This window comes from Vigna radiata, chromosome 7 (genome assembly GCF_000741045.1).
Source record: "Vigna radiata var. radiata cultivar VC1973A chromosome 7, Vradiata_ver6, whole genome shotgun sequence".
Lineage (NCBI taxonomy): Eukaryota > Viridiplantae > Streptophyta > Magnoliopsida > Fabales > Fabaceae > Vigna > Vigna radiata.
In genome coordinates, this window is record NC_028357.1 from 24,096,369 (window position 1) to 24,107,099 (window position 10,731).

General features: G+C 31.5%; 2 protein-coding genes across 2 annotated transcripts; both read left to right on the forward strand.

The window, feature by feature from the left end:
- Positions 1-203: 203 nt before the first annotated feature.
- Positions 204-658, forward strand: LOC106768077. The gene has a single exon (XM_014653043.2). The coding sequence runs from the start codon at positions 204-206 to the stop codon at positions 561-563; it is 360 nt and encodes a 119-aa protein (XP_014508529.1). The 3' UTR covers positions 564-658.
- Positions 659-4,413: 3,755 nt separating this feature from the next.
- On the forward strand, positions 4,414-7,729 carry LOC106767425 (GDSL esterase/lipase At5g14450-like). The gene is made up of 5 exons (XM_014652316.1): positions 4,414-4,663; positions 4,733-4,939; positions 6,637-6,797; positions 6,874-7,159; positions 7,239-7,729. Exons 1-5 carry the CDS (start codon positions 4,414-4,416, stop codon positions 7,487-7,489), a joined length of 1,155 nt encoding a protein of 384 aa, XP_014507802.1. The 3' UTR covers positions 7,490-7,729.
- The last annotated feature ends 3,002 nt before the right edge of the window (positions 7,730-10,731 follow it).

Consider the following 10,731-nt stretch of genomic DNA (forward strand, 5'->3'; position numbering starts at 1 on the left):
TTTTCATTTGTCTCTTGTTCAAAGATTTGATTATATGAAATTGGGAAAGAGAAGCAATGAACAACACTAATATAATACAACTAGAAAAAAGCAAAACCAACCAACCAACCAACCTACCATCTCTTTTAGCTTCATTCTTTCTCTCCTTAAAACTACACATCCTTAGTTCTTCACTCTTGTCTTTGTGTAGTGTGGTTTTCACCATGGAATTCAGATCCAAATCATGTAGGAGTAAGAGTCTGCAGATTGAAAACTACAACGGAAGAAGGGTGGCCCCAACAAGTATGCAAGATTTGAGGTCTTACAATTACAGTGCAAGTTATGGTGGTTCTGCATATCCATGCAAGATAGGTAAGGAAAAGGAAGTGAAGGTGGATAAAGGGAAAAACATAGCTAATAAAGTATCAAAAAGTTCAAGCTTCAGTGACCCTGAGTTGCAGAGGAAGAAGAGAGTGGCTGGCTATAAAATATATTCTGTTGAAGGAAAAATGAAAGGCTCCCTGAGGAAGAGTTTAAGGTGGATCAAGAACACCTGCACAGAAGTTGTTCATGGATGGTGGTGATTAATTGGTATATAGTTTATGCATAATACAATAACATACTCCTTTATTATTTTTGTATTCTCTTATGATTTACTTGTTTTAAGGTGGATGTTAAATTTATTTAAACCAAATTTCCTTTCTTATAAAGGCTAAAACTCCTCTCATGTATCCAACTCCATCAATTCAGGGAGGCATGATCTGTTTTAGCAGATTGATGCTGAATTTCAAAATAGTAATGCATGCTCAAAAATTTTATTTTGATAGTCATAAAGAGAATACAGAACAATACCTAATGGCTTTTGGTGAGTGAAAGTATTGGACAAAGTTTTTTTTTTTAATTTATTAGAAAACTTAATAAATCTTGACTGCATAGATTAATCAGTATTTATGATACTTCAATAAAGCCTATTAGTTGAAGAGAGAATTGATTGTGTTATTCATTTTGTTTCACTCTTGCATGTGATATCAACATATCTCAAGAAGAGTTCGGACAAAACTTAAGCATCTACAACTTCTAATTATGATTCTCACAAATGGAAACAACACCCTAAATGAAATATGTTATGCAAACACTCAATTGACTCCAAGATTAATTCCTATATCAGTCTACTCAATATGTGTGTGTGTGTATACACACACACACACATTGCATACCAAACCGAGCAAAAGAGGAAATTAAAAACACCTTTTTCTGGTTCCTTCGGCCTTCACAGCACTAAGTTCTATCTGACTCAGCTTAAACCGCAACACATCAGCCTCAATCGATGCCTCGTCAAAATCCAACTACGTCTTGCCAGACCAACCAAATGGTCCAATTAAAATAAAATTAACACAGATTAGGGTTCAATTTTAAAGATTACTAGGCATTAGAGATTATAATAAGATGAAGGAAGAGAAGAATCACATACCAGATTTAGGACTCCAGAGAAGAATGGTTTTTCACTATGATAGGGTTCGACAAAACAGGGGTGGAGTGCGGGATTAAGAGGGCTCGCTAGGGAGAAGTCCACCCACAGCTGCAGAGAAGAGGGGTTCGATAGGAGAGGTGACAGTGTTTGATGAAGGACACAGTTCAAGAGAGAGACGACGAAGAACCAAAGCCACACCGAAGAGGGCTTGAGACAACAACAACCAGACCGCAGAGGGCTCCACAGAGAGAATGCGACAGGGTTCGAAAGAGAAAAGAAAGCACCAGGGTTCGAGAGAAAAGAAAGCACCAAGATTTGAAAGGGAGGAAAGCTCGAGCTTCACAAATGAGACTAAATATAGGGTTTCAGCTTCCACGTAATAAGAAATACATTTTTTTAATATAAATTATTTTCCAAATTCGTATATAATATCCACAGATAACACTTGCTTTTAACTACATACAGATAATATAGGTTATATACAGATCCTATTCTTGGATAACTTTTCCGTCACCCAGCGCCAAAATTATATACGGATTTTATATACGGATAATCCATTATAAAAATACGTATATAATATCTATATATAACACTTTTTTTAACATCCGTAAAAAATTTCCATATATAATACGTGATTTACATACAGTTCAAAATCCGTATATAATATTCCGTATATAATTCCATTATTTCTTGTAATAAATTGAATTGACTAAAAAAAAGGATTGATTCAAACTTTGATTGGTTAAGATGATAACCCCTACACCCAAACTTCTATGATATGCTTTGATTTTGAAACGAATGAGTAAACTGATAATAATTTTAGAAAGAATGTCAAGGAAGAGAAAATGAATATGTTTTAGAGATATAGTAATAATGAATCTCGATTAGTTTGTTTTCTATGTATAGTTTTAATAAAATAATTAATTAAGTCTCATTCATACAGTCTACTATGTTTTATCTTCATGTATCATCTCTATCATATACTTTTACTCTTAGTAATTTTTAGGTCTTTAGAATGATACTATATCATCTACTATGTTTTATCTACATGCATCACCGGTCTATCATATACTTATACTCTTAGTAATTTTTAAGTTACAGCAATACTATATCAATTATTTTATTGCTAATTCAAAAAACTTTTTATCACACTTTATTTTATTAAAATAGTTATAAAATAGTCTATTTGATAAATAGATATAAATATCATTTTAAACACGTCATGAAATTGGGATTTGTATTCGTAATGCATGTATTATATGAGTGAAAAGGAAGGTAACTTAAAATTTGTTAATTGAAATTAAAATTAGTTAGTTGAGAATGCAGGAATATAAATCAATGAGAGTGACAAAAAGCCTAAGTTTAAACTCTATTAAATGCACTAGAAATTGACAAAAGTATAGAAGACGGAATAATAACTATTTCTATATAAATAAATTATACATTTCGTATAAGGCAGACAATCACATCATATTACTCCTTTTATAGTCCAAAATAACAAAACTTTTTCATGTGAAAAATACTTTTTAATAGAAAACAATTTCTATTAAATGCACTAGAAATTGAAAAAAGTAGAAGAAGGAATAATAATTATTTATATATAAATAAATTATACATTTCGTATAAGGCAGACAATCACATCATATTACTCCTTTTATGCAGTCCAAAATAAAAAAACTTTTTCATGTGAAAAATACTTTTTAATAGAAAACAATTTCTATTAAATTAACTAGAAATTGACAAAAGTATAGAAGAAGGAATAATAACTATTTCTATATAAATAAATTATACATTTCTTATAAGGCAGACAATCACATCATCGTATTACTCCTTTTATAGTCCAAAATAACAAACCTTTTTCATGTGAAAAATACTTTTCAATAGAAAACAATTTTAAAAAGTGATGTCCAAATATAAATTCGATCCTATTTTAAACAATTATGAATGGAATTAAAGTTAGCCTCTGTAGGATTAAATCGAACTTTTGTCTGATCGTAAGTCGTGCTACTGCAGACGCGTATATCAAATTTTATTTTATAGCTATAAACAAACATAAAATGTAGTGTTATTACATTATTTTAAAATTTTATAAAAAAAAAGCTTCATGGTGAAAAAAAACATCATCTCACAAATCACTCGTATCTATTAGTTGCAGATAAGATTAAATTTCATATACGATATCCAATATAATTGTTTTCAAATATTTGAAAAGTGCACTAAAATTGAATAAAAATATTTTAGTCTCAATAAAAGTTTAATGATTTTCAATTTTATTCCTTTTGCTTTCATCCTTAAAAATGTGGAAATATTGTTATGGTATCTACTATTATATAATACAAGAGTAGCACACAGTAGTATTTTTGTTACAATGTTATGTTTCGAAAATAAATAATGTTAGAAATTAATGTTGTTTAGACAATTTAAAATAACTTTAAGAATACAAACAGTGGTTAAACTTTTAGGGCAAATAAAGATAAAGAAATTAAAAATATGAGAAACTAAAATTAACTCATCATTTTTATAGAAATTAAAAATAATAATTTGAAATTTTATAAGAATTAGAAAAAAAAACTATACAAATGAAAATCAAACTTGATGTTGAAAGTTTCACGTCGATTAGAAATAAGACCAATTTAGTGTATATAAGTGAGTGCAAACCTCATCTTATAAACCGGTTTTATGGAGTTAAGTTAAGTTTAGAGTCTACCTCTTCAAGATGTATATATCTCAACATGAAAATAAATAACTTCAAACTTCTACAAGCCGATTCTGTGAGATTGAATTAAACTTTAAAACTCACTTTCTAATAAATAAAAATGCTTAATTGTGGCTTGAACCCACATATTCGTGACTCCTAAGCAACTAGAAACATTTTGGCACCGTTAAAACAGGTACGTCCTTGGTTGTATAATAAGACGTACGCTAACACAAGAACAACAAGGGTGTTAGATTGTGCTGCGAAAATGGGATTCCTCGGACAGTTTTTGGTAGCTCTGATTTCATTGTCGCAGTTTTCGAATATAGCTGCTGGCGAGGAAACAAAATCATCAGAAAGTTGTGGTTTTGCAGCCATATTCAACTTTGGTGATTCGAACTCAGATACTGGATGCATGTCGGCAGCATTTTACCCAGCAGCTTTGCCCTATGGTCAGACCTTTTTTCATGACGCTGTTGGGAGAGCCTCTGATGGTCGCCTTATCATTGATTTCATTGGTACACATCTCTCTCATTCAATGAATTCTTCTTATATGCAAGTATTTATGGTTTCATATGTATATGCAGCGAAGCATCTAGGTTTGCAGTACTTGAGTGCTTACATGGATTCAATTGGAACAAGTTATGAGCATGGTGCAAACTTTGGCGCAGCATCATCAACTATAAGGAGGCAAAACAGAAGCTTCTTTGATGGTGGTAGTCCTTTCAGTCTTGAAATTCAGGTCGCACAGTTTATCCAATTTAAGACACGCACCGCCAAGCTCTACAGCCAAGGTTCTTCTTCCTTTCCTTTACTTTAATTAATTGCATCACAGACTGTTACATGTTAACACGCACGTAAATGCAACTTATATATGGGGAACGAACACTTAAATGCAGTACTACTAATTCTGGCTTATCATGCCTTTCTTCATTTCTAAGACCAACCTTTTATATTTTAACATTTCCTATATATACAATGAATAAAACTACAAAAATTTCACTTTTCTTACATTAGTAGAATCAGGTCATCAACAAGGATATTACCACTGAAATTATATATATCAACTTAATACTACTCATTTAAAATTTAACTCTTATAACTCATACTATTAATTTAAGGATTAAATATATTTTTATTACTTAATTTTTAATGAAAATTAGAATTAATTCCTTTTCAAAATTTTGATCCAATTTAATTATTTAACTTTAGAAATATGTGAATTTTATTATTTTTAACCAAATTTTGTTAATTTTATTTCACATTTCAAACATTTTTATGATAGAATTTGAGTTATTTACACTTTTTGACACGTTTTTTTTTTTAATGTTGATTAAAATACGTGTTTAAATTATTAAAAAAACTTAATAAAATTTGATTAAAAATACTAAATTCACACAATCTTAAAAGATGAAAAATTATATTAGTTCAAAGTTTCAAAAGTGAACTAATTTCAATTTTTATTTAAAGTTAATAGATAAAAAAACATATTTAACTCTTAATTTAATTAAAACAGTGACTATGACGTATTTATTTAAAATTCAATTTTTGAAAGATTTAGAAAAAAAAATTCCCTATCAACATATCTAAAAAAATCATTAAGGATTTTATTATATCAAAACCTAAAGGAAAAACTGACATTCATTTTATCAATGAACATTTTCTTCAATAATAAAAATTCTCCATCAATAAATTTTACCAATAAATTTATTAGTATTCGAAATTTTTATTAATAATTAAATTTTAAAATTTGTTAATAAATTTTAGTTTATTGACAAATTTTTTTATCGTTACTAATTAAGTAATTTATTATATGGTCTTAAAAAAATGTTATATATGTATTTATATTAATTAATTGATTTTTTTCATATTATCACAAGAGTGATAATGATTATGGAGGTTTGGTAAGATGTTTTTTAATGATTATGTAATATTTAGATGGATTATAATTTACATATTGATTAGATCTGAAGTTAACCAATATAAGTTAATGAAGAATTATATTCATATAAAGATTTACTTTTATAATTTTGGCTTAATACCGCTTTTGGTTTCTAGTTTGGGAGAGTTTGTTCAATATGGTCCTACCTTTTTTTTTTCATAACAATTGATCCCACCTTTTGAAAAAATTGTTCAATTGAATCCTTTTTGTTCATAGTGGTCCCATATTCAAGTTTAAATTGTTTATTATAGTCCTTATTGTATACGATGATAGACATGATTTTTAACATAAAATTATGTCAGGACTGTTAAAATAACATTTGGATAGGTGAATGCATGAAAGAACTTATTGACGTCGTAACCAGCATCGTTAGAAAATTGACGTCGTAACCAAAAAGGAGTCAATTGAACAATTTTTTCAAAAAGTGGAATCAATTGTTACTAAAGAAAAGGTAGGACCATATTGAACAAAACCTCCCAAACTAGGGACCAAAAGCGGTATTAAGCCTATAATATTTGTTTAGGTTTAAGGGGTTTTATATGTTTGCAGGACAGGGAAATTCCTTCCCTAGGCCAGAGGACTTTGCGAAAGCCATCTACACATTCGATATTGGGCAAAATGACATTGGTGCTGCTCTTCAAAGAATGGGACAGGAAAATTCTGAAGCAGTGATCTCAGACATAGTCGACCAATTTTCAAACCAGCTTATAGTAAGTTACCTTTGTCTTCTTTTTTCGACAAAATCTCCATTGTAGCAGACTTCTAAACAGAAAACACACGTGTCAGTATTTATACAGTCAAGGAGCAAGAACATTCTGGATCCATAACACAGGTCCCATAGGTTGCCTACCAGTTGCCATGCCTATACACAATGCCTACAATTATACTCCAGTGGATGGATATCTTGATCAAAACGGCTGTGTCGTGTATCAAAACGACATGGCCAAAGAGTTCAACACGAAGCTCAATGATACAGTGGTCAAACTAAGGGCATTATACCTCGACGCTTCATTTGTGTATGTGGACATTTTCTCTGCTAAGTATGAGCTAATCAGCAATGCTAAGAAAGAAGGTAAATAAGTAATTATTATGAGTGGGAAATATAAAAGTTGACGTAACTCATACATTTTGTTATCTTGATTGATTGGCAGGATTTGTTGAGCCATCTGAAATCTGTTGTGGGTATCATGAGGGTGGCAATCACTTTTACTGTGGAGATTACAATGTCACCATTAATGGAAGACAAATTCATGTTGGCTCCTGTCAATATCCTTCTTCACACATTAGCTGGGATGGCGTGCACTACACTGACGCAGCAAATGCCTGGATCGCAAATCGCATTATCACTGGATCCTTCTCGGATCCACCACTTCCTATTACACGTTCATGCTTGTTAGCTTAGTAGTCATTTCAGGACCATCATGCCACCACTTAACTTCTTTCTAATAAATATAACCAATCATTTCAAATTTCTTCCATAAAATTATTATTCTTATTAAGTCTTATTAATTCCAACGGTTCATTAACTTATTTCTCCTGTCAATGACATGGAGATGAAGGATTCACTGTCGATCGGAATACGTCTAAGAAGTGTGTACGCTACAGTTAAGAGAAACGGCGAGAGTCTTGGCAAAATAAACTTTTGATGAATAACTTGATTCATGTGTTATTGTTCCATTCAGGTAATCAGAAAAATAAATTACACACTCATATTTTCCAATGTTGTACTCAAAACTCACAAAATCGACTAACACATTAACTATCTATAAAATTTTATTGGCTAATATATTAACTAATTACAACTGCTATTATGTTATCTACAAGGATAAATACATTAATAGCTAATATATTTAATTTTATTTCATTTAAGTTTATTTCACAAAACTCTTCCATTAAAATTTTATGCTTCTTTAATCCGTTCATCTATCTTTCATTTCGACTATGACACATGCAATGCACACCATGCTTGTTCTTTTTATTAATAGTTGGGTTATTCACTGTCTTTATAGCAAGCTTGTTATCATCTTTAGTTGACTTGTTCTCTTTGGCTAACTTGTTCTTCTATTTGTTTGTGATCGACTTGTATTTCACTTTCTTTGGTACTAACTTGTTCTTTGCATCGACTTGTTCTTATTTGGATTTTTTACTATCTCAGTAGCCAACTTGTTCTTAGCCAACTTCCTTTCAATACGTTGAGCTCCTTTTCAGTTGTCCAATTGTTCCGCTAAGGTATATGGGTTATCCGGATTGCCTTCAAACATCCAGATTGCCTTCAAAGCTATCTGGACATCCTACTGAGTTATCTTAGTGTTCACTTGCTCCATTGAGCTACTCGGGCTCCCCACCAAGATATTTACATTCTCTACTAAACTCTTCACGTGATTAATTGAGCTTTCCACATGATCTACCAAGCTCTCTAAGCTATTTGGGCACCCAATGGAGTTGTTAGGCTATTGGGCTATATGAACTATCTACATATCTTACCAACCCGTCCAACCTACTTGGTTGTCTTGCTAACCTATCCACACTACTCGACTCTCTCATTGATTCTCCATGTTACTTGATTGTCTTGCCAAGTTATTCAATAGCTTGTGTTTGATCCCTGAGCAATGTGCCACCATTAATAATGTTGCCTCTTCTTCAACTTCTTCTGCGAGGTTGGTCATCTCTTTTCTTCCATTTTTAAATCGACAATCTTTTGAAAAATTCTCAACCTTACCACAATTAAGACACTTATCCGAGTATCACTGATTTGCATAATAGTAATACTTTTCACACTTCAAGCACTCAACATTTGAGTTGCTTGACCGATCTCCTCTCTGTGGACTTCATCCTCTTCTATGTCAATTGAATGACTATTCTTTCTTTTCTTCTTGTCCTCGGCTTCTACCACCAGGATCGTTTGCTATACCTCATTTGTAAGACCCGAGAAAATGTAGAGTTTATAAATAAGACTTGAGTATATTTTATTAAAATATGCATGAGTTCACAAGGTGTTATATAGCTCAGTTGGTGTGCAAGTCTTGAATGAAACATAAAGTTCTATGTTATTTATTTATTCTGTTGATATAAGTGCAACACATGTTATTGTATGGTTATTAAATTTGTGATGTATTATACTTTTAATGTGATGGGTTGACATGTTGGTAGAGATGTGTGTCTAGGATTGAATGAATGTGAGTTCAAATCCCAAGGAAAAAGGTTTGATGTTAAACCTTTGTTAATTTTATTTATACTTTTTTAAGGGCAAGAATATCCTTCCCATTTTGTAATTGAGGTGTAAAAATTATAAATAAGGTTGTAGAAAATAAAAAAATTTACTTTAAATAATAGAAGTTGAAAATTAGAAAAATAGAACGTTATGTTTTTAAAACTACTTGAAATATTATAGAGAGCACTATCTAGGTGGTTTCTTTTAATTATAATATAATTTATTTTTTAAAAGATAAAACATGGTTTATTAAAGGAGAAATAGAAATAAAAGAAAGAGAAGGGAAGTGTAACGTAAAATCTGAGAGAAAGGAAAAGAGAGCACCGTGAGCCAGAGAGATTGAAGAAGAGAAAATATTTTTAGAAGATAGCATTGTATCTATGATTGATTGATCTTCACTCTCTTAAAGCTTTAGAATGGACTGAGGTATGAGAAGCTAACCTTAATTACTGATCTTAATTTTAAGTGTTTTGTAAGATGGTGTGATGTTTGTGTTTTTTAAAAGTATCTGTAACCATGTAACTTTATTTTATGACAATTTAAATAATGGTTTTTTCTTTTTCATGAACATGTGAAATTAAGCCTTTAATTATATTTAGAATCATCTCTGGAATTATGGTTTTCTCCTAATTATAATTAGAGATTGAATAGGATTAGAATTCGTTTTTAATGAATGTATGATCTTTTGGGTTCTAATTAAATTTCTAAATTTGATTTGTTTTACCTAGCCCTAATTAAATCCCCTTATGTTCTTTCTAAGTCCGAAGGGTTACTTTGCCTAATCATAGTTTTTGTTTGAAACTCTTAGATTCTAATTCTCGAACAAAACCCAGTTTTAGGTTCTTCGTTGCAGAGTCTTCTCCTTCTCCTTCGCTCTGTTCAAGCCGCATCGCAAGGAGGGATGCTCCCTTCCTTTTATTTGTTATGTTTCTTCTTGGACACTCTATTTTGTGACTAGGGAGAAGGTTTTTCATGCTCTTCGTTTCTCTGGTTCGGCTTGCAAAGAACCTCTCTTCCTCCAATTGTTAGGCTTTGTTTCGTTTCGCAATAAGGAGGCGTTGTTTTCTCTCCTTCTATTTCTTTGGTTTTGGCGCGTTTTTGCAGGGAGCGGGGGGCTCATGTTTGATGGCTCATGCGCGACGACCTCTTTGGTGGTGGCGGGTATCACAAGGGCGACGTTACCGCAGTGCGAGGGTTGCTATTTTCTAGCGTCTTCATGGCGGCAAGGCTTGTAGTGGTGGGTCGCTCTGAGGCTTTCTGTTCTCGCATTTTTGGCTCGCGATTTAGGGGTGAGCCACGAAGAAGAAGACCCATGTTTGTAATGTTTTTAGGGTTCTTGATTCTACAATTAAGCTTTGTTTTTGTTTTGTGATTTAAGAATAAAAAGGAAGTTGATTGTAGTATAATGATTAATTAGATTAATAAATGGTTTA

Excerpts from the sequence above, each read along its gene's own strand:
- LOC106768077 (XM_014653043.2), top strand. The coding sequence starts at position 204 with ATGGAATTCAGATCCAAATCATGTAGGAGTAAGAGTCTGCAGATTGAA.
- LOC106767425 (XM_014652316.1), top strand. The coding sequence starts at position 4,414 with ATGGGATTCCTCGGACAGTTTTTGGTAGCTCTGATTTCATTGTCGCAG. Across the intron at positions 4,664-4,732 it reads CCTTATCATTGATTTCATTG|CGAAGCATCTAGGTTTGCAG; the intron begins GTACACATCTCT and ends ATGTATATGCAG. Across the intron at positions 7,160-7,238 it reads CAGCAATGCTAAGAAAGAAG|GATTTGTTGAGCCATCTGAA; the intron begins GTAAATAAGTAA and ends ATTGATTGGCAG.